We start from the raw sequence: 25,076 nt of genomic DNA on the forward strand, positions 1-25,076 counted from the left end.
GTCTGGTTTGGCTCAGCAACCAAACAGGACAAGTACAGACTTCAGCGGACAGTGAGGACTGCAGAAAAGATCATTGGTGTGAGCCTGCCCTCCATGGAGGACCTGTACACCTCACGGGTCATAAGGAGGGCGGAGAGGATCACTGCAGACCCCTCATACCCCAGATACAATCTGTTTGATCTCCTCCCCTCTGGATGGCCTTACAGGTCACTGTGCACTAAGACAACCAGGCACAGGGACGGTTTCTTCCCCCAGGCTGTCACCCTGATGAACACTTAACCAACAACAGTATGACTGGTCAATAACCCTCAATGCAATACCTGTAAATATACATTGTACAGATTATACAGATCCGTACAGGTCTCTGTTTTAAGTACTCTATCTCATTTCACAATGAGCATACTGCTTATTTTGCAATGTTTGCAGTGTTTGTTGCTTGTTAATACTGCTTATTTTGTTATATTACACAGCCTTATGCTGGTTTACTGTTTGCTTGCCCCTTGCATGGGGATATGCACATACACATTGAGAGCCGATGTACCAGAGTCAAATTCCTCGCGCGTCCGACACACATGGCCAATAAAGCAGATTCTGATACTGACTGTACTGGAGACCAGCAGCCAAGCTAATGTTGTTAGAAAATAGAGGCATCCATCAGATGAGTTTCTATTCTAAAGTCCTATTCAAATGGGATTTAGTTCTCCATGACAGGTGCAGTGATTTTACCTGCCCTGGGGATTTTTATCTAGTCTGGAGCATGCATTTTGGTAATTTTTCATCCTCACCTAATAAATAACAGCTAAAATAAACTATTTTTCAGCAAACCTGATGGTGCTCCTGCAATTTAAATCCTATCCTGAGCAGCATCCTTGTTTTAAAGAGGATTTTGCAAGATGGACTGCTTGTTCTTATACCTGTTTTTTAAAAGTCTACCTGGGGAAGTGGCTGCAAATTAGCTTGACATGCCCCATACGCACTGCGTCAGTTGACTGTGAAAATGTGTCCTGTAAAAGATAAATATATAAAATAAAATAAATACTTTTTCCATCAGCTCAGTGTGAAATGTGACTTTTATCTGATGTATGGAAACATGTTTACACCAACACATATGTCTGTTTGATAACAAATATGATGAGGGAACAAAATTCAAGGCAAGACGAGACCAAGGCTCCATAAAAGTCTTGATCGATTGTTGTAATGTTGACTTTTGGTGTTCTCTTTTTTGCTTCTAGTCTAATGTATATTTATTGCTTTTGGCAAAATGACAATTTAAAATCTGCCAAACTAACATTTAGCAGGTCCTGTTAGCAGTGTGCCCACGAATGTACAGACACCTACCACTGGATAACACTGATACTGAAGAAGGCTTGAAAATGTGATGAATCTCAGGCAAGTTCTGCAGCTAGAACAAGTGACTTATTCCTATGACTTAAGTTGGTGTACCATTTTTGGAGATAAAAATATTCTCGCAAGGTGGAAGTCACATATCAATATGTGTTTCATGTCTGTGTGTCAAGATTGTTGCATCTTCGAGGAGGAGTACATTCACCTCACGTGGTATCTCGGCCTCCCCCTCTACCCTCCCACGCCTCCCTGGGGAGGCGTTTGGCTTTGTCTTGCTGAATGCCCATAAAGTATCTATTACAGACTATATTCTATAATTTTACAAAGTTTAAAATCCTATCCAGATGGCGAGTTAAGTTACCATGGACCACGGGGGATATTTTATCCCCCACCTCCCCCTGAAATGTTAATCCTGTCTGAATTAGGCTTAAGTTTCCTGTGCTGCTGTTGCAGAAGCGACGCTACTCAGGAGATAATGAAATTCCAGCTAGATTTCATTACAGTATTTCTGCTTTATTAAACAGGGAAGATGGAGCGAGAGAGGGGTAAGGGGTGACAGCAGGTCACAGACTAAACTCCAAATCACAGTACAAGGTATGCATCACATAACATCATGCGCTATTACAACTCTGAACTAACTCAATTATTGTGTTGCTGCAGGCAGAGCGTACAATGCTGGTATTTGGAGGGAGAGAGAGAGAGAGAGAGAGAGGCAAACAGAGACAGAGAGAGAGAGACAAACAGAGAGAAAGGAGGTGAAGGGAAAGACTGGCAGACCAAGAGACAGAGACCCGAAAGTCACCTTGATGGCAGTTTATTCCCTTTGCCAATAATTGTACTGGAGGACGCAGAGTCCAGTATCACCATGTCTCTTCTCCCTGTCCTCCTCTGTACTTGTCCTATGTTCTGGCAGTCCACAGTATGGGTTCTCTTTGATTCCAAACTTCATAGCTTTCATGTCAAGCTAACCTTTTGCAGTTGTGCACATTTAACATTTTGATACGTTATTTCCACAGGACTATGAACCGGTATGGTATGTATGGGCCATTGATTTGAATCTGAAAAGCTGGTATAGTGCTGCAGCATCAGTGGGAGCTATGAGCCTGGGGTCAGGACTTGATTCATGATCAGTGGGGTGAGTTCGGTGTGTGCAACGAGGCAAACTCTTTGAAAGGAAGACAGCTTTAATCTTTTTTCCCCTGCCTACATTTCCTCTCTCCAGCTCTCTACTTTTATCATGTCTCCTTTCTGTCCTTCTCTGGGGGATCTGTGTAGATTTCTGTCTCATTACAGACAGAACATCAGCTGCTAATAGATGCTGTTAATCATTAGTAACAGTGTTTACACGGTGACAATATGACAACACATAACAGGCTTCTCTATGGGGTGTCCCCACATAACTGTGTATGGCTTTAAGTCTTGTCAGGGGAGGGAAAGCCGATTTTTCCTTCGTGTGTCACGCTGTTTTATATTATCTGTTTACCCTGGATGTGCTATACTGAATGTTAAATGAGCCAGCTCATCTGTTTATGCTCTTGAATTACTGTGAAAATTAATAATATATTCATATATATGAGAGAGTGTGTATGCTGCAACTCACCTATGTAGACTCTCCTACTGAAGCGCTGCATTAGCAGTAGGACAAACACATGAAGAGGAATAAGGTTGATGATGAACACGTAACCGCCCCAAGCCGAGACCTGAAAAACACAACTTAATAATAAGAGAACTTTTAAATAATTCAAAACTTTGTAATACTGGTCACTAACGGAAGGGTGTAAAAATTTAGATTGTGCATGCACACATTCTTACCTGCACACAGATGAATGCACACACAAATTAACAGACACATACTGCCTATTGTTATAAAGGGATTTTGATCCCTGCTAAATCTGTGTGATGCTTTTAACTGCAGTGGATAATCAGTATTGTAACCAGCGCCGGTAGGCTGGGAACTTACAGGTGTCTCTTCTTTACTAGACACACAAACACACAAAATGTGATGGGTAGCGGTAAGAGGGAAGGTGCAAAGCGACAAGGCCCACCTGAGAGCTGTGGAACCACTACAGTATTTAGGCTATCATTCAGATTATGTTGTTGGTTCCAACACCCTCTAAGGTGCTCACACATACACAGATGCAGGCTTACATATTGAGGACAGCACACACACACACACACACACACACACACACACACACACCCCTTTTCAAGCTTTGTGCTCATTCATCATTAAGTGTCATGTAACTGCCAGGCTGGAAGAGATGTACTACAGTTTACAGCATGATTATGTTCAAATGACTCATTAAAGATTCATCACAGTTGGGCTGAATGGATGAATGGCAAAGGTTTCCCAAAAGATGTGTCTTTGTTGGATGAAAAAGGCCATAAAGTTTGATGGACATCCATAAATGCTTAATGTTAGTCTCGTCTGAAAAGGATCTGAGAATGGCATAGTGATACTTTGGCTGCTTGTGTTTCTCAGGATGACAATCCCACTAGTTTATGCTTCAGTGTCAGTATTAACATTATGAAGAATGTCAGGCTCGCTCCTAAATCACGCTGAAAGTTGACCTAGGATTACAAACACTCCTCAAGGAGAAAGAGCTCTATAAATATTTGCCGGCATAGGAGAACATTGATTAAATACTTGTACTCCTAAAAGTGGCTCAAAAATGCATCACACAGTTTTTTTCTTTTTCTTTTAATTGTATTATTCCATTTTTTTGCCAGTTAGGAGTGACTTCCTATTCTGAAATGACAAAAAAAATTATGGGCCCAGATTTATGTTTAGTTTGATGTATAAAGTGATTAAAATACAGTCAGGGAAAAAATGATTTGAACCCCAGCTGATTTTGTAAGTTTGCCCACTAACAAAGAAATGATCAGTCTACAATTTCAATGGTAGGTTTATGTGAACAGTGAGAGACAACAATAACAAAAAAAAAATCCAGAAAAATGCATTACAAAAAAGTTATAAAGCAATTTGCATTTTTATGAATGAAATAAGTATTTGATCCCTTTGCAAAACGTGCCCGTTTGAAGTTTGCCACTGAACATCTGACTGATTCAGAGGAAGACTGGGTGAAAGTGTTGTGGTCAGATGAGACCAAAATCGAGCTCTTTGGCATCAACTCAACTCGCCGTGTTTGGAGGAGGAGGAATGCTGCCTATGACTCCAAAAACACCGTCCCCACCGTCAAATATGGAGGTGGAAACATTATGCTTTGGGGGTGTTTTTCTGCCAAGGGGACAGGACAATTGCACCGCATCAAAGGGAGGATGGATGGGGCCATGTACCGTCAAATCTTGGGTGAGAACCTCCTTCCCTCAGTCAGGGCATTGAAAATGGGTCTGGGCAAACTTACAAAATCAGCTGGGGTTCAAATTATTTTTTTCCCTGACTGTATGAAGAGGAACAACGGGAATTACCACGTCTCAGTGGTATGCCTCCAACAACCAGACCAGCTGCAGTTTACATGCATATCTGTCCAGACAAACAGAATTTAACAACATATATTAAGTGTGTTTTTGTCAAAATGGAAGTTGTCACTATATTGATATGCATGGCTCTGGTGAATAATTTCCAATGAGAAACATGCTGTCTTGACTTGGAGGCAGTTTTCACAGGAGTACAGAGGACTGACAGGGAGCACTGTCATATTGTCCTTGAATCCATGTAAACATTGGCACCAAAGTTGAAGAAATTCCCTCAAGGCGTTCATGAGATAATTTATTCATAAGAAATGGACGGACGGACAACTCAAAAACATAATGTCTCTATGGCTGTCGCCAATGCACAATAGTAATAATAGTATGACATACGAATTCCCAAAAGTTGTCATAAGAATACCATACCAAATGCTTTTGTATATTCTCACCATGTAAAAATAGGACAGGCAGCATCCTATGGTCCAGAAGACCGATCCTGTCTTCACTGATTTTACCTGCAAATTACATAGAAGAGAATTCAATTAACCAACAACACACATCCCACACACAGCTGAACCCTTTCCACAACGTTTCCCTTGAGGACTTTGCTCCGCTGCTGCATACCCAACACAACTGTGTGAATTATTCATCATGTTTCCCTCTTTAATAACCTGGGCAAAGCGAAGCACCATGCCCTACACGTCTTTACCTTCCACTACAGTAGAACACACAACAAGGGCTTAACAAGGCTAAAGAGTACTGACCTAAAAAAGCTCAGGTAAAATGTGCTGATATTGGCTTAAAGGGGTTAAATGACAGGAGAAGCTGAGCCAATGAGATGAATCACAGTTGTAGATTGAAGGGGGTCATGTATGTATATTTGTGTGACATATTCATGGTGTGATTTACTGTTGAAATGCCAGGGAAAGAAACAAGACTTAACTGTCATATTTAAGCCACGTTATATTATTCCCTGTCAGCCACTAAAGAACAGTGGTCTTGGCTGAAATAATTAATTTTTTCTTTGAATCTTTGTGCATGTGCACAAAATGATCATGTCTACAAAGGACCTGTGTGCAAATAAATATTTTATAAAAAGTGTTAACTGCATACTAGCAACATTAAGAATTTGTTGACTTTCATTTTTGCCTTGCGATCCAGCATATACAGAGTAATATTACTGGAGTCGTGTTTCCGGCCACCTGATGAATGTCAAATATTCACCCTTCTTTTAGCTCTGGTTTGGTCTCCACCAACTCCACCAAAATATCTGGCTCTGTCACTGATAAATGCGTCACTATGTTCACCAGCTAGGTGCTAGCTTTGGCTGTCTACTGTTTGGTGCTGAGCAGGTAGGGTACAGTGGGATGTCTGACCATTTTCTTCTGAAAATGGCTGCCTGCTGCAGCTATAGATGGAGTATAGGACAAGAATTTGGAGGTTGGAAAACCCAAAACTGCTAAATGAGGTTAACAGGCAGCATAGAGCTGAGGGACACTGCTAGCCAGGTACTACTGTAGATCTCTGCACCACCTCCCATTTTGTTCAGCTCTTTCTCCATTTGTCAAAACAACCATGCCAATCACAAATCTGTGGGACGTACAAAGCCAGGAAACCTCGGACCTCCTAGTGCCAGAGTCAGAAAAACAGTCACAGAAAATTTTCTGCAAAAATGACAGCTGGAGAGGTTGGGGTCAACTAAGCCCAGAGAACAAACAGAATTAAGAACTCTATTCTGGCACATTTAAAATAAATGTAAAAAGCACAGCTAACTGCTGCTAGCACCTGCTACAGCGTCTGTGTCGAGAGAAACTCTCTTTGGAAGAACAGGTAGAGCAAAACCAACCCCTTTCAAAAGAAAAATAAAATAAAAAGAACTACAGTGTACCCAGAGGTAGTAGGTGAACTGCAGGGCAAAGATGGCAATGCCTTCATTGTCAAAGGAGCCAGCCACAGAGCGGGAGATGTAGCCGGGGACAATGGCAATGAAGCAGGCTGCAAGTAGCCCCGCCCCCTGGTTCCACAGCTCTCTTGTTAGCAGAAAGGTGGAGATGGACGTCAGGCCACTGAATACTGGGGCTAGGAACACACACACATCCCGGATGTGGACGGTGATGTGCAGCAGGTTAAGCACATAGTGGATGAGGCCAGCTGTGACCATCAGACCTGGGTATACCTAGAGGACAAGTAGAAGAAAGGAAAAGGAAGAAGAGGGCAGATGTTATTCAGGTTCTCTTCAGACAGGTCACCAAAATATAATTTTTCTACAAGTTTTATAAGTCAGGTGTTATTAATCAGGTCTGAATCTCCCAAGGAGCTAATTTTATTTTTCTGCCCAATTTTAATACCTGTGAGATGTGATGAGAAAAGTGCCAATATTGACAGGCTGGTGAACACCTTGACAAACTGAAAGTGCTGCTTTATGTATTTTTTCACTGCTGTGACTGCAACATGAAGTCATTAACAGTTTTAATAAGCAGTTTAACAGCAGGGAAAAAAAACATTACAAGCTCATTGCTAGCTCACAGAGGTACTGGACAGAGAAGGTGCTTTCACCAGCCTGCATCATTACCTTGACAACCAATGCTCTCATCACAGCAAATATCACTGTATTTCTTAAAATAAAACAATCAGGTAACTTACAATTTCCAAAAACAAAATTTTTTTTTTATTTCAGCCTTCTTTATATTAAAAATGACAGCCAAACAAAAGAGCACAGTGCTAAAGAAAGTCCAAATTAAAGTTATATCAGTACAGTGGCTGCAGATAGCCCCTAGAAAAAATACTGAGAATGAGAAAAGCACAAATAGAGGCTGAATAGAAGTATAATAGTACAGTTGGTTGAGTAGAGAATCTGCCTTGTCCTTACTTCTTTCCACTGTCATATGATGCAAAGGCAACAGCTAATGTGGATACACAAAAGTGCTCTCTGGGGAAGTGATTAGAACAACAGTTAGTTCTCCCCTCATCAACCCATGGAGAGAGATCACACAGAGGGGTCCCCAATATACAGAGGCGGCAGCAATCAGCACTCAGAGATGAGCTGTTGTGTAATGACATGTTAAAAGTGACCCCATTCTGTCCGTCCTTTAGCTGTTGAGGACAGATCTACCCTGTGTGTGTGCAGGACATGTAGCTGAGAGTGAGTTTAAGAGAATGACCAAAAATTCATTATAGTAATGACATTATTGAAAACGGAGAACAATGGGACTGAGGCAGAAGGAGGAGAAACACAATAATGACAATAAATTGATGAATCATTTATAATAAATGTGTATGCTGTGTATTTGGGTCAGCTCTCATCTGCACAATCATCCTATTAGGCTGCAGTAACAGGGTTACATAGCTGACACATAGCTGAGGAGAAACACATCCTCACATGACAAACAGAAGCCACACTACATGAGTAAGAGGAAATGGCTCAGAACTCTAAAGCTGATTAAACAGCATAACAATATCCACTGCAACATATGTCTGTGCCAATGGGAAACTCTACACAGCTTTTCTACCATTTGGAAACAGTATCATTCCACTAGCACCCAAGACCAGAAACCAGCCTCTTGTAGTAATATCACTGCCTTGTTGAAGTGTAAATGTTGGAGCATGTTGGATGCAGACAGCATCACTGATTCAAATTAAAGGATAGCTTTGAACAGTAACCAACCTGGTGAAGCTTAATGACATATAAACTGAAAAGGTGCCCTATGGAGTTTTCTGGTAAACAAACAAGTTATGTTTACATTCAGTGTTATTCAAAAGTATAGATAATTACTGATTTTGATCTATGTTAAAAATGATAGGTCAGACTTGCACACTCCCTCCCTGACATACTGAGCTGAACACCCACACAGGCCCTGCATAAGAAACACTCACCGTGCCCCCTACTATCCTACCCAGAGGGTACCAGGCTCTTTCATCAAACCAGTTGAGGAATTCATAAAAGCCATTTGTGGTGAGGTGGTGAGTGGACCTGTAGTTAAACCTGCAAGAGGCAGAGAGAAGACGGTTAGATAGGGCACCAAAACAGAGCAGCTACAAAGAACATTAGTGTCTCATAAGTGAGTAAGGTCTGACTTTAGGGTTCACCAGAGTTATCCCTCAACTCTGACCAAACCACTCAGCCTCCCCAGTCCCACTGCATCTCTGTCATGAGTAGATGATCCAGGTCACCAAATGCAGCTTACAAGTCAGAATAACATGCCTTAAAGGGCAAATTTGCCCAGTATGTCATCAAGGTATAGGAGACTGCAGCTTTTTAATATCGAGCAGGGAATAGTCTCAGAAATCACAACAATGTGTTCATTCAGTTTGCTCCAAATCACACTGAATACCAACCTTCACAAATCTTCAGATATTTTAGACCTTTTCTGAACCTTGAATTAAAAGGAAGAATAACTTCCTCATATCTCATATCAGATATATTCAGCATAAAATAGCTAAAAAAAAATCTCTTAGTGGACTCAGAGCCTTTTTCACAGACTCCATTACGTCAACATCCTGCCATGATGGGACTAAATGCCTCATCTTCCTGTCTGCCTTCAGGACCTGAGAAATCGCCTTTTCCTGGTCAAGTACTCTTTCGATCATGTTGAGTCTCGAACCCCATCGTGTTGGAGACTCAGTGACGAGCTTCTGCTGAGGTAGCTTTAGGTCAGTTTGAGCTTTACTTAAATCCCTCTTTTTCTTCCAGCTGAACGAGAATGTACTGACGACTTTCTTGCAGACAGATGTTAGACATGAAAAACAGTACTAGAATTGAGGAGTTTAAATATAAATATAAAAGTATGTGTCATTCAAGATATATGCAAGAATTAGAGATTTAATCAAGAATGGATAAATGAAACACTCTGTTTTAAATTTTCTGTATATTACTTGTCTGGTGAAGAAGAGAATTACATATGTAGAGATACTGCTTGCAGCCAATGATGCATGAAATTGTTTTGTATAAGATGATGTTATGGGGTAGGACTGGATAAGTCTGACTTCTTCCTACTCCATTCAAACATGTACTAGGTATAAGCAAACTGATTCTGGATTAGCATTGGTTGGATTATGTGTGTGTTGATATTATTTGTTTCTACATGTTTGAAAGAATAAATCAAATCAAATCAACTTTTTGATTATCTTGGGGGAAAAGCTGTTTATTTTTTCTCTTTTTACTTAAACACATCTATAACCTTGGGTTTCAACATAATTAACCTGTTGTGGTTGGGCCATATAACTCTGCCAGCAGGGAAAAATATGAGAAGTACAAACATGGCGCACTGCAAGCAGGTTTGGCAAGTATGCTGACATCAAACAAGCTTAAACTTAAGAGCATTTAGCAGAATTTAAAAGTTGCAGCACAAAAAAAATACATAGGAAAAAACTTCTAAATAACAGCTGTGAACAAGATTCTAAGTTATGACTGTCAAAACAAACTCACAACATAGAAAAGGTTTCAACGTTGCAAAACCAAGGAAGTAAACACAATAACATGAAGAACTGCAAAGCAGGACTGAAACCAAGGCTATAAATGTATAAAAAAGAGGAGACACACAGAGATGCCCTGGAAATCACTGGCAACATCAGTGACACAGCCAGCGAGCAGCTGCAGCTGAAGTACTACAGATGTGACAGGAGAGATGTAAAGGAGTGCTGCTACTGTACAAATCCTGCATCTAGCTCATAGCCTTCAGATAAAGACTATGCTGAGAGAAGCTAGTATGCTTGTTCCCAGAGCTTCAAGTGCTCAATACAAAGTGTCCCTCCATCAGGAATCTGATGGAGGGACACTCCATCATGAGCATGAGGCTCACCCAGCCTCAGCAAGCATGAGTGCTGGAGTCAAGGTATATGGGCATCGTTTCATGCTACCTCCAGAGACGCAGCTATGACTGGAAAAAGAGGGCAGAGAAAGAGCGCAGTCACACACACACGGCGCATACATACGATGTCTTTAGTGCTGTGACTCCTGTGAGAATGTCTCTCGTTTCCTCTTACAATCAAAGTCCCAGAAAATCCAGCTGTATCCTAAGGCTTTCAGTCAGTATGTGGACAGAAAAAAGATTTTGGATGATGGGTTCTTAAGCCTTTTCCAGCCTGGGTCTCAGAAACATACAATTTTGTCTCACCCAGGGGATCTGGGCTCATTAAAACATATGGAGGCTCTTTCATTTGCAGCCTCACCAAAAATAGACCAACTTTCTTGAGTCAGACAAGGACATGAAATTATATCTACTGCCGAACACTTCCTGCAACATTTCAGCTGGGGCTGGTGAATTTGTCTGTCCAACCAGCCTTCATTTCTGATTCCCTTTCTACTCAAACTCTATTTAGCCTGTAAATTAGTAGAAGAGATTGGTATTTCTCCAGATACTCATCTTACTGTGCCAGACAATTTAAAGGGGGACCAGGAACCAATGGATCAGTAATAGATCTGGGCCTATTCTAATTATACTAAATCGGTGATGAAGATTTCCTTTAAAAAGTCTGATTAAAGCATCCCCAGATGGTATGAAACCAAATAATGCCCTCAGAGTGTAATAAAATACACAGCCAGGGACTGCTGAGAGGACCCTGCTTATGTCATCCCTGTGCCTGGAAGATAAACTAATTAAACAAACAGAAGATGTATGGCACTGCTACTGGCTAGATGAACTCTGTGCATTATTCACAGCTAATAGCTTTAGTAAAGGGAGTGAAATATATATTAAGATTTATTCAGTTTTCCACTTAAATATACTGCCAACAAGGCACATGCTTGAGAGACCAAATACAGAGCTACGACTCCATTAGGAGCAGCTTTCTGGGTTAAATAAAAATACATCCTGAGAGGAAGCACAGCGCCAGAGAGAAAACAACCATTCTTAGTCATCTGTCATATGGTAGATACGTATGTGTTAACCAGACAAGTCGAAGCCTGTAAATAATTCAGACACACAACAGGAAGTTGTACAGCTATTTTACTACATGGCCCATATGTGCCCACTGTAATGCCTTCTCTGACCCATAGGGGGTGAACAATAAAGCAGTGAATGAAAATAAAACGCCATCACCATGGAAACACTTGAAGCAGCCCGCACTGCACACATAAGTTATACTATGATGCATATCTCTGTGCTTAATTTAACCTGTTCATATATACAAGTAAACACATTCAGTCCTGTGTGCATGCGTTCTAGTCTAATGCATCTTTTTGTTTTGACTAACTGTAGTGCTCCTTTTGGCTGTCATCCTATGGTGGCTTTAAAATGCTGCAGTGTATTTCTGAAGCTGGGGGTTAAACGTCCTGTCAAAATCCTATAGGTGATAGCTTCAACAAGTCCAAAAAAAAATCCATTTAACAGTACACATTAAAAGTCAGACCATTTCACACTGGGCTCTTCCTTTAGGTATTCTGAGGTCTTTGGTCATCTGTTCAGGGCAGAATGATGTCAGATGTGGAGGTAGCACACTGATTTTTCATATCTGATAACAAGCCCTTTGTCAACCTGTGTGTTCTGCTGCATCTTTAAACAAGGCAGATGGCCAAAGTGCAGCCAAACTCATGGGACTGTCATCTTTTAATGAACCATATCACCATTTTTTCCAAACACAGGCCGGGTAGCAGCAAATCCTGCTCCCCGCTGCTTTCAGATGGTGTGTGTGGGAACCTGACACAGGAGAAGAGGAGATGACAGGAGGCGGCATCAAAGAGCCCAATGCTCAGCTGTACACTTCAATCATACACACACACACACACACACACACAGAGCTAAACAGTATGAACAGCAGCTAATGTGCATTCACAAAAGACATGCATACAAAAGATATTTATACAAAACATCTGCAAAACAAAATAAGGCATTGTCCATCCTGACTAGCAAAGGTGAGACTGAGAGACACACATAAATCACATAAAACTATCACTTAACAATGAGTGTATACTGCAAACAGCGCAGCTCCCCACACAATGAATACCCAAAACACATCACCTTGTTTGGATCTGTACTATAATGTGCATTGGCTCAAAAAGAGATATATTTACAAGGGACATTAAAACCTCTCAGAACAAATCCATTAGGGCTGCATCTAATGATTCTTTTCTTTATTAATCTATCTAAACATTCTATCTAATTGTGTATAAAATGTTAATAACCCCGACCATCATATTCTTGGTTTACCAACATTCAGATAATCACCATGCGACACTCTTAATTTGAACACCAGGAGTAAATGAGATGTGAAGAGTGCCAATGAAATACAGGGACACCTCTGTGACACAGTTACTCAGTGTCCTTGCCCTATTCTCTCTCCTTCAAACCCCTGACTTTATTGCGGCGAATAATGTGAAGACAGTGATTATTTGTTTAAGACACCATGCAGCAAACAGCTTCCTCATGAAAACCAGCATGACTCAAGTATTTCTCTTTTTTTTTTTTTAATTAATTCCAAGCATGTAATAAAACAGAGAGAAAAATAAAAAGCAAAAAAATCAACATGTAACACAAAACAGCCAAACCAATTACCATATACAACCAAAGATAGAATTTTCTCTTGATGATGCTTAGTCATTACATGCTTGCAAGGGAGTAGAAAGAAGTAATACTTATCTAGTTCTACCCCTGGTAATCCAAACTATAGTTGACCCAACCCAAGTATTTAACTAAACAACTACACTGAAAAAAAAATAGAAATTTCTCTTGATGATGCTTAGTCATTACATGCTTGCAAGGGAGTAGAAAGAAGTAATACTTATCTAGTTCTACCCCTAGTGATCCAAACTATGGTTGACACAACCCAAGTATTTAACTAAACAACTACACTGGTTAAATTCCCGCAACCACCAAATTACTACATTCCTTCTAACCACAAATCACATTTACATGATTAAAAAACAAATTATAAACAATAAATTATAACATGTGTTACTTTTACCCATTTACTACAAATCATATATACTTTGCCTCACTGCTAAAATTCTGGAGAGCCTGCTGCTGTGTTTTAGAAATTTAAATGCAGTTTTTTTTTTACCATTTCAGGCAGCAACTTGCTTAAATCCATTTCTGTATCTAGTATGAAAATTAAGCAGCACAACCACGCTTTGTATAATTTCAGTGCTTCAAACATTTGGACCAATTTAAAAAGAAAAAGGTCATTTTGGGCAGATGAGTAATGACTGTTTTAAAGCAGGATGTTGCTGGGCAAACTCAGCATCACCATATGCTATATCAGCCTGCCCAATTTGAGGCCATTAAAACAGTAAATGTACAAAATGCCACCCAAGCATTTCCTTTACAGACACACAACTAATATAGAGCATTTTCTGAACATACTGTTTAACACTGTAGATAACATATCTGGATTAAACAACGGTGCGAATCACACCCTTCTCAAAATCAGGCCCTCTACAGAAAAAGTAACCAATATTACAGTAAGAAGACTCCTCACATCTTGTGAATGGCCAGCAGATATGATGGACAGAATCAGCCTCATTGTTCTAAACTCCCACAGTAAAGAGCCAGTAACTTTATGCAGCTCTATCCATCCATTACTGTGGGCTGCATAGCCCACCATGATCAACACAAAATCCCCTTTCTGATAACTCGAGAAGAATGAACGCTTGGCCTCAGCCTACAGTTGGAGTTACTGAGACCCGTCAGATCCCGGGAACTGTAGCAGCCCCACATCAGCTCACCCTCAGCTAATGCTAAATCTATTGTGAATGCAAATCATAATGTTTTTAACTGATATCACTCAATGACAAGTTGAAATCAATATTACTTTCATTTTGTTGTTTTTACTTGAGCTTCTGCAGCCCCAAGAGGGGACCAGACGCAGCCCGAGGAAACATACATGAAGACAGGGTTGCTGAATGTTACAGAGCAGTGACAAAGTAAACTACAGTACTTCAGCTTCATTAGAATGTCTAGGGGTAGGTTTGACAGTTGCCATGCTCTAAAATCACTGACATAAAGGTCAGTAAATCTGGAAAAATTTGCAGTTACAAAAAAGCAACACAATGTTGAAACAGCCCCAGTACAGGAAGCCCAAGAGTACCAGCCTCAGAAATCGCCCGTTAACACGGCACGTCAGATGTTCAACAGGTAGACATATTAACATCAGCTGCTTGAAAGACACTAAATGAATAAGGTATTCATTACAGTGGTGCCTACCACATACAAAAATGAAACCACAATGCAAAAAGAAAGCACTGCAAAAGAGATCTGCTACACCAAAAGTCCACCATCACACCAGAGGGAGTAATGAACTCGATGTGAATAGACAGCAAAGAATGCCAATACTTCTCTGTTCCCATCATACTTTATGGCCATCTGAAATCACGTACACTACTGAACATTAAGAAAATGCTTGGATATTGACAAATGCATACAAAAATGAAAGCACAAACCACTGGAGAGTCATAGGCTGTGTCTGAAATCAATCACAATTCCCTATATAATGCACACAACAGCTCACTCAGATCAATAAGTTTAGATATACAGCACTTACTAATCATTTTGCATCATCACCAGTGTTCAAAACACCCCGTGCTCTTTGGGGGTGAGAGTGGGGATTGGGGGGGGTTTGTTTAAACTAGGTTTTAATATCTAACCCTGCTCATATGCAGTTTGTTCTTTTTAGCTCATGATTAATTCTGTGCACAATACTAGAAAGTCAAGAAGTACTTAACAGACTGCAATAAAAAAGCCTAAATAAATCTAAATTTCAAGAAGATAACAGCACCATGAAAAGTAATTAAAACAATTTGCAATCTTTCCAAAATAATATCTTTAATCTACAATTCTATAATTCTGAATCACAAGTCAATACTTGATAAGACATTAAAAAAGCCAATTTGTTTCATAACTCATTTGTCATTGCATGGAAATTTGGGAAGGTGTTGTTGTAATGAGTGATTTTGGTCACCATAATGCTAGCCACAAACCTCATAGGAACACAGAAGGGTCTACATTGTTGCCATCTATCCAGAATGAGCTCATCACTCACACTAGAATCCTGGAGCACTTCCGCTGTAGCGAATTCTTTTGAGTGGCTTTTTATAAGTGTTTTCAACTTTTGTATGTGTTTTGTCCCTAGGGGCCACTGTCCTTTATGGTTAATTTGCTGCAAAGAAATCCAAGGAATAAACATTATAAAACAGATTTGCAGCGGTCCAAGTCCAAATTTGAGATTTTGATACCAACCTCTGTGTGATAGCAATGTGATATGGCTTTTTCTAGCAGTCTCTCTTGAAGCCCCACCCCCTGCACTGCACCAACATCAGAAGAGGGTGAAGGGGGGGTCGGTTCGTCTGACAATTGCTGTAACGTCTAAAAACCAGTAATTCGACACCCCGTCCACTTAATGCCCACTTTGGAGCATACCCAGGTCTTTGCTAAAACAACATCTGAAATCAAAGCTGATTCACAGTCACTATAAAGTGCTGAAACTAGAACAGAGTCAGTCAGGTCTGTTATTACACATATTAGTAAAGTGGCTGCTAACACTATGTTGACTCCATGTTCATTCAGTGTTTGTTTAAACTAGGTTTTAATATCTAAGCCAGTAAATTTCTCCTCTTAGTTCTCCTGTCACCAATGTTGGGACATTATATCTTAACATCCTGGGCTCCAGGGAAAACTACTTAATATACCTGTTTATGTTTTATGTATAGGTAGGCATAATATACCGAGAACCATTCAGCCAGCTAGCAGAGCGTGGCGTCACAATAAAACACAAAGAGAGAAAAGGAAGCACGCAAATTCTAGTTGTCTATATTATCCCTGAGAGGCACGTGGAGCTGGAACAGGTATCCATAACTCCATAGCATCACAGGACTGGAGGCAGGGATCAGAAGGCAAAAATTATTTTGAGCTTTATACCATGCTGCAGAGTGCTGGCCACATGCACAGAGACAAATGGGCAGAGGTCAGGGGCCCTGGAGCAAATTTGATACAAAAAATACTAGTATTTTATGTTTACCTAACTGGCCTGTGCTGGTGTATAAGCAGCCATGTAGAGTAACTGGCTGGTGCTCACTGAACACTTGATGAGATTGCAGCAACCAACACAGAACCAAAAGAAATGTCCACCCTCTCCATTTGTAATTGAAAACAACAAACTTTTAAATAACTCTCAGCACCTCCAAATTCCACCGCCCCCATTTTAAATAAACCCTAATTTCACAGTCCATGAAGATAGTAGATGAGGGGCTGCTCTACTGTTTCTGCACTGCTGCATTGTTCTGAAGCCTGGCTGAGATGTGATCTACTGGGACTGGAGGAGAAGATGAGAAAGAACAGGAACAAGTTTAAAAGTTTGCCTTTAATTCTATTCCGTCAATGAACATTTTTAATGAAATGTACTATTTTCATTTTACTCAGTAACAATTCTCAAGCTGCTTTAAATTAAAGCCAGTGATACAAAATGTTGGATTGGGAGGAAGACTGATCAGAGATGGGTAAGCAGAGACTAGTCTTACTTTAATGTGAAGTCGTAGCTCCTTAATGCAATGTGATAAGTGAATAATATTAGGGTTAGTGATGGAAGTTGGCACAGGGGAGGTGTGTAGCAGTCAGAGTCACAAGCCCCTTACACACTGCCATTTGGAGGCAGGTACGCCTTTATTCCGTCTCATTTTCTGTGTGTAAGACACAAAGCCAGAACGGTGGGCCATTTTCGTTCCAGCCCTGGTCCGCCTTGGGAGGTAGCACGACAGGCGAAACAAAGGGGAGACATGCTCTGTGTAGAAAGAGTGAGCCAGCAGTCAGGGACAAAGCGCTACGTTTTGATTACGCAATATGTGTATGACATTATCACCAGTGTCTTAAGTCTGCATGCCATTGAACCATTCGACGCTTCTCTGTAGCTTACAGGTCCAGATTCCTGATATAACAGACATGTTGATTGCAGTTATTACTGACATTCACGTCTCAATTTTCCGTGCCGTTCCATGCCGTTCTCCTCCCCTCTCCTCTCCCCATGTATCTATGTGCCACCATTACACGTCATTAACTGTGTGTCTCCTCTCTCCCGTAGTGTGTCCCCTCTCTCTCTCCCTGTACCTCTCTGCAGGTAGCCCTGGCTGGTGCTCTACGATTCTGATCAGCCACATCAACCTGCCCAATGTTTGTTTGTTTGTTTGATTGTTGTGTTTGTGTCTTCTTGCTTTTCTTTTCTCTCTCTATCCACTCACCCCAACCGGTCAAGGCAGAAGGCCGCCCACCAAGAGCCGGGGTCTGTCGGAGGTTTCCTCCCTTAAAGGGAGTTTTTCCTCCCCGCTGTGGCCAAATGCTTGCTCAAGGGGGATTTGTTGGTTTTTTTCTCTATGATAACAGTAAGGCCTAGACCTTACTTTGTAAAGTGTCCTGATGATTTCTGTTGTGATTTGGTACAATACAAAATTGAATTGAATTGTGATTATATTCAGGCTGCTATCAGAAGCTGAAGCCGTAGCTAACAAACTGTTAATAATAGCACGTGTCTCACCATGTCAGTGTTAGCTAAAAAGAACTTAGCTAAATAGAACTTATATAAATAGTGTAAAGAAGCTCTAGTGTCCAGTTTACATCCAAAAGCTACGCACTCTGGCATATTTACTGTCAGCCAACTTTAGTGAACACTCACTCCTAATCCCAGGTGAAAGGTTTTAGGTATCTGGTTTCAGCAGGCACGGTCGAACTCTGCATTTGTATAGCGACATGTGATTGGCTTTCAGGTTTGTGTTTTCACAAAATTGGTTTGCCTGTGGACATTTGAAATAAGGATTTCTAGGAAGAGGACTGACACTGTCCCCTTCAGGACAACTGTGCACATATACCAGTCAGTACAGTAGAAGTCTGACATTTTATGGCATATAAACATTTTTTAAAAACATGTTTTTGAGTTTAGGGGGGTCTTTATACACATGAGGTCAGAGTGAAAATTATCCCAAGAACTAATGACCCTCATTTATTTTGACGCTCTGCCATGGACACGCTTGGCCTTCAATGCTGCACAGTGGACTTGTGAGCCACAACTCCTTTGTGAGCTAAAGGTCCCCACAGGGCCCTTTGCTTTGCCCTGCTACCCACCAGATGTGCAGTTTGATCTGAAATTTGTCTGGGTCGTCCACATCTTGTCTTGACTTGGCAGGTTCACCTCTAGCACTAAGTGCAAAACAGTGCATAACTGTACTTTATCAGAGCTGCACACTTCAAAAATCCAATTCAAAAAGTCATTTGCGTTAGTAGCCTATTTCATGGTCTGATTCTCTACTCTAAGTTCATTTCAAAAACTGATAGGAAGAGAAGAAAACCTTTTTAAAAAAGGACTATACTGGTCACAGTTTCCCTCATCTCTTGGTTAGTCTTTGTTACATCAATCTGTACTGTTCTCTGTTCTAGACCATATAGTTTTGTACAACCTTGTCCTTTCCTTACAGAAAAGCACTTTGTCCAGTGCATTTTTAAAGTGGATCTACACCACAGACTCCAGTTTTATCTGAATATTATGTAAAAGGGTCACTAAGAAGTCTGAGGAAAAGACTGGTATCTTAAAGCTACAATAATCCATTTTTGTCCACTAGTGGGCAGAAGAACTCCCAAACAAAGTGGCAGACATATAGAGTACATCCTAAGTCTCTTACAAGGATTTTTCCCTCACTTGCATCTTTTCCTTGCGTCTTACCCCTCATTTCCATCCAGTGTGGCTGTGTCGTGTTCTGTTTACAACACAGTTGCCGGAGCTGATCGCTGCCTGTTTAGCCATTGCTTATAATTCCACCGGCGCAGCTGTGACGTGCCACAGATGCATCCATGAACCAACTCTCTGCCATGCTTTGCTAAAGATACGTGCCTAGTAAATTTTCTGACACTCTGCTGACAAAAGCAGCCCACCAGTCAGATAACATTTTCCCTGAAGATTTTGAGCTTCATAAACACAAATGTTATGGCAGAAGTGTTGCACTGAAGTGCGTACAGGTTGTCATAATGTTATGCCTGATCAGTGTAAGTGATTGCATAAATATTCACCCACTTTAAAATAACTGACCTAATTCAACAGAGGTCCAGTCAATTGGTGTTAGTAGTCTGACAATTAGAGAAACAGGGATCACCTGAGTGCAGTGAATGTGTCTCAAGTGACTGTATAAAGACACCTGTGTCTGGAAGGTCCAGTCACTGGTTAATCAGTATTCCTGGAGGAACAATCAGACTTGGAATGTACCCACAGTCCTGACACACTGGTGCCTTATAAAGTTGATATGACTGACATGTTAGTCAATCAGTTGCCTACTTACACATGTATATCTTTGGTGCTCAACAGGTCAACATGGCTGGCTCCGGAGTGGCTCAGCCTGTGGCTCAGTAACTTTAGAGGCTGTAAAACCAACCAGATTAAAGCTTAAAGAGGCTAAAAAGCTCTGTGGGGCTATGTAGAGTTAGATGATCATTCTCCTGAGTTCTTCAATAGTCCTTTAAATTACATGACCATTACTTAATTATGCCATAAATACTGAAAAACTGACGCTTAAAATTGAGATCTGATTAAAGGTAACCAGTACTGAGATAAACCTCTGCGGGTAGGTTAATTAAAATGGGAAACAAGTAGGTTAGTAGTTCAATATAATAATAACATATACAATATAACATAACATATAAAATCCTTTTTTTAAGCAAAACATTCTCTGATTTCAACTTTCCAAAATATTAAAATTTAGATTAGAGGAGACAGGCTGAGAAAGAAAAACTGGAGTTGAAGACAAAGTCACTATGCGCAAAAAAAAAGTCAACCCCCGGTGAAGAGCAGACAAAAATATCAACGTTCTTCAAAAGCTGTACTGTTGTTGAAAATCATTAGGAATGTATTTTGAGCCTGGGGTGCAAAACATGTTAAAATATTTTGCAATATTTGACAAAACAAAAACGACAAGAGTAAACAACTTTTCAAAAAACACAATGAAACAGAAAACATTTCCAGGAAGGGTAGCGATAACCCTTGTTGCTTTTGACTGGTCAAGACAATTAACATAAGTGAATGTGGTGTGTTTTCTTAAACGTTGTCACTTTTTGTGACATAGAAAGGAGACAAATGACAATGAAGAAAAGAGACACCTCGGCCATCATTTAGAGTAAACTTTGTTTAACTCCGCAGATGATAGCTGAAAAGCAGGAAAATGCTTTACCCTCCCAGAAGTGACTAACTTGCTGACTGGTTAGCTTAAGCCCTTTTCAGACATGGACGGGAACCCTAAAATTATCTAGACATTATCCGGAGGAGGTGGATGTGAGAATGCAAATGCATGAGTCAGCTGACCTGGACAAAGTCTGCATAATGTCTGTGTGCGCCCCCATGTGAGAATACAACATCTTGTAATGCAGAGTATTCACAGCAGTTTTTTTTACAATGAAGCTATTGACTGGAAACATGACAAGACCTACAAATTTCTGTTCTTAAGAGCCAGCACCAGAATTGTCAGACACATTTAAGGTACAGCAAGAGACTCAACTGTTTATGTCCAAATTTCTGTACAAACTGACAAGGTAAGGGTGTTATGTCCTGCCTTGCATGCTCTATCCAGACGGCCCACCACCCCATATACTAAACTGAATATTTCCAGCAGGTGAGAACGCGCCTGGCATGGACCATCTCCTGTTGTGTTCTACGTGGGAAAGGAAAAGTGGCCAAGCCCGATTCCATGAACAGTGTCCAGAGTTCATCTGTGAAAACTGCATTAGAGAACTGACACAACACACAGGAGACACTATCACATAGTGCATTAAAGAAACGTGTCTTACAGGGGTTTTGGAGCATTTCAAAATGAGGAGGAAGGGTGTGTGCGATAGCGTAGTGAGGATTTAAAGCAGATGAAAGCTCTGTACTACACCGATTCTAAAACCATTTGACCTTTTACAATTTAAGTCATCTCCAGTTTTGTCATGCATATACAGTGATAAGCCCCATACAAAAGATCACCTTATCTCATTTTCAGATATTGGATTCATATTGTACACAGAATTAAATTCTCAGTTGGACAGCACAGTGTCATGGACTATAGAATTTACATAATGCCTTAATGAAGTTCACAGTGGGTTTGAGCTGGTTCTTAGCAGTGCTGGTTGATCAGTCAGGGACAAAGCACTAACAGACGAACAACAACACTGTCTCAGTCCATTGCAGTCATGATGATTATTTAATGAGGAGTTGCTTGGTTTCTCTAGCCAGCTGCTCAACACTGTGCCTTCGGGGCAGATTATTATGAGACAGACAACTGCAAACTATATTCTGCTGAGCACATGCACTAACACACACACACAGAGAGAGAGAGAAAGCAAGGGCTATTCGTACTGCCTCTGAAAAAATAAGATCATATTGACCATACCATGTGCATGGAACAGAGCAGCCCTACCAGTTCACCAAACAAACAGACAAAACAATGCTAGACTGACTGGAAGCATAGATCTTACAGTCTGGCTTATTTCAACTACAAAAGGGCTTGTGCTGCCTCTTAAACAGACTGCATGGATATCACAGCTGTTTACAGCTACTCTAGATCAAGGCTTCCCAGATTGGGACAGGCTGATGGAATGAAAAGATCCTTTTTTCTTTTTTACTGTAGGTCTGCATTTTAGCCCAGCAAACAGTAGGAGAACTTTTAACTCACTTAAAAGTGACTGTTTTTATTAACTGACATTGGTCAGAATAAATTTTCCATTTTCCACAGAAAAAGGAAAAAATATGATGCATCCCGGGACAAAGCCCCTACACAATATGTAAACAAGATTTCTCACTAAACAGTTACCCTCAGCCCTCTTAAATGGCCAACAACTAAAACCTGATGGTAAAAATCATTTGCTGTACAGCTTTTTATGGCAAGGGGAAGCTAGCTGCTCCAAAAGCTGTGGCACCACTGAAATGCAGTGCCAAATAAATTTGAGATATCAGGACAAAACAGCCCCCAAGTCAACAAAGACACCAGTTTTCCCACTGCTCTAAGCCACAGGCGCTCCCTGCACAGCATGGACACACAAGAAACATGGTCATAGTGTTAGAAAAGCAGGAGGAAAAGTTGGATTTAAGCTCATGCCTTACAAAATGCAGTTCAGGTTTTCAGTGTCAACATCTGTTTTTTTTTTTCATTTGAAAAGAAACTCTGAAGAACATTAAGGTTTACTACAAGGCAAAGGGCTCAGAAAGCCCCTCTCCAAGGAGTGATTTCCAATGTTATATGACACTATGTTCCAAATGTCAGCAAGATATTAGCATTACAAATTTAACTTGGTCATATATGCTACTTCGTGATCCATAAATTCAGAGACATCTGTCAAATTTACTGCTAAGAGGAAGGCTTTTAACTAGAAGAAGTGTCTGCTTGTGTCTTTCATATCTTCCACAGAGTGATGAGTCCATTTCCTCCTTGGCCTGAGGAGTGCCTTCTTTTGGCTATTGTGTATTGGCAACGCCACCATACAATCATGAGGTTTATTACATAGATGATATTGCAGGTTGGCCTGTGTGTGTGTGTGTGTGTGTGTGTGTGTGTCTACGTGCTGTAAGCCATTTAATGGAGACCCATGAAATCCAGCTCCCATGAAAGTGGAGGAAGAGTCATCCTTGAGAACGCACTGTGAGCCCTACAGGCTCTACACAATACGACAATATATTTGAACTATTGCAAAGTATAAACAGAGGAGGCTTGACGGACTTGTTTTACTGTATTACTGATCTGACTGGTGTCACTGATATACTGCTGAGAACCTGTAAAAATCAGCACAGGCAAGCTGTCTATGCACTCTCTTTCTCTTGACATTTATCCTGACTCTCCTACACTCGGCCTCCATTCACACCAAGGTCAAATTCCTACTAAGAACCGGCCTGGGGCTATAGCAGTGTACACAGTAGCTGCCGTAAGTATTGTTATATTAAAAGCAGGTCGCTGATGCTAATAGAAGGAGCAGACTTACCATTGCAGTGCAAAGCATACAAATTCCCATTATGGCTCACAGTTCAACATGTAGATTGATGTGGTTTGATTTTGATTTGATTTGATTTGTTGATGTGGTTTGATTTGATTTGATTTGATATATTCTTTCAAGCATATACAACAGTTGATATAAAACACACATTTTTACACACAATCCAATATCAATTTGCTTATACCTAGTACATGCTTGAAGAAGTACATGTACATGTAGGAAGAAGTCAGACTTATCCAGTCCTATCCCATGACATCATCTTACCATCATTGGTTTGCAAGCAAATGATTCACTTCTGCACACACACATATTATACTAAAAAAAAGAATATAATAGTGTTAACAATCCTACATCACACAAGTGATACAAAATATACACCACACCCACAATAGTCCATGTAGTTAATCATTAAGCCTGTTCTTGCATATATCTTGATTGACACATACCTTTATATTTATGTTTAAACTCATCAATTCTATTACTATTTTTTATGTCTACACTTAAATTATTCCATAGTTTTACCCCACTTATGGAAATACAAAATCTTTTTTTGGTTGTACGTATAGCATGAATTTTTAAATTTAACTGACCCCTTAAATTGTATCCCCCTTCCCTTTCATTAAATAGTTTTTGAATTCCACCAGGTAATAAATTGCTCCTGGCTTTATACATAAACACTGCAGTCTTATATCCCACTAAATCAAAAAATTGTAACAATTTAGACGGAAACTTACAATGGTCACTGAAATCAAAGCGTTTGTCATATGCACAGTTAAAATAAAAATTTACTGAAAATTAGCTAATGAAAATCAGTCACTGCTTTTGAATTGTGGCTCAACAAAAACATTTAAAAAAACTAACTAATGAAACTGACCTGGACAAAAATGAAGGTACCCCTAACTTAATATTTTGTTGCACAACCTTTTGATGCAATCACTGCAATCAAACAATTTCTGCAGCTCTCAATGAGACTTCTGCACCTGTCAACAGGTATTTTGGCCCATTCCTCGTGAGCCAGCTGCTCCAGCTGTCTCATAGTTGAAGGGTGCCTTCTCCAGACTACATGCTTCAGCTCTTTCCACAGATGTTCAATAGGATTTAGATCAGGGCTCATAGAAGGCCACTTCAGAACAGTCCAATGCTTTGTTCTTAGCCATTCTTGGGTGTTTTTAGCTGTGTGTTTTGGGTCATTATCCTGTTGAAGGACCCATGACCTGCAACTGAGACCAAGCGTTCTGACAATGGGCAGCACATTTCACTCCAGAATGCCTTGATAGTCTTGGGATTTCATTGTACCCTGCACAGATTCAAGACATCCTGTGCCAGATGCAGCAAAGCAGCCCCAGAACATAACTGAGCCTCCTCCATGTTTCACAGTAGGTACAG

The 25,076-nt window shown here is 40.4% G+C and overlaps 1 protein-coding gene across 1 annotated transcript in view; it reads right to left on the reverse strand.

Moving 5' to 3' along the window:
* The window catches only part of stt3b (STT3 oligosaccharyltransferase complex catalytic subunit B), an 83,695-nt gene that overhangs the window by 21,247 nt on the left and 37,372 nt on the right, over positions 1-25,076 (reverse strand). Inside the window, exons 2-5 of the mRNA XM_020606770.1 lie at positions 8,647-8,755; positions 6,662-6,949; positions 5,223-5,288; positions 2,945-3,044 (exon numbers count right to left, since the gene is read on the reverse strand). Of these exons, the coding sequence (XP_020462426.1) occupies positions 2,945-3,044; positions 5,223-5,288; positions 6,662-6,949; positions 8,647-8,755 (563 nt within the window). The remainder of the gene's footprint in view (positions 1-2,944; positions 3,045-5,222; positions 5,289-6,661; positions 6,950-8,646; positions 8,756-25,076) is intronic.

This window comes from Monopterus albus, unplaced genomic scaffold (assembly GCF_001952655.1).
Source record: "Monopterus albus unplaced genomic scaffold, M_albus_1.0 scaffold81.1, whole genome shotgun sequence".
Taxonomy (NCBI): Eukaryota; Metazoa; Chordata; class Actinopteri; order Synbranchiformes; family Synbranchidae; genus Monopterus; species Monopterus albus.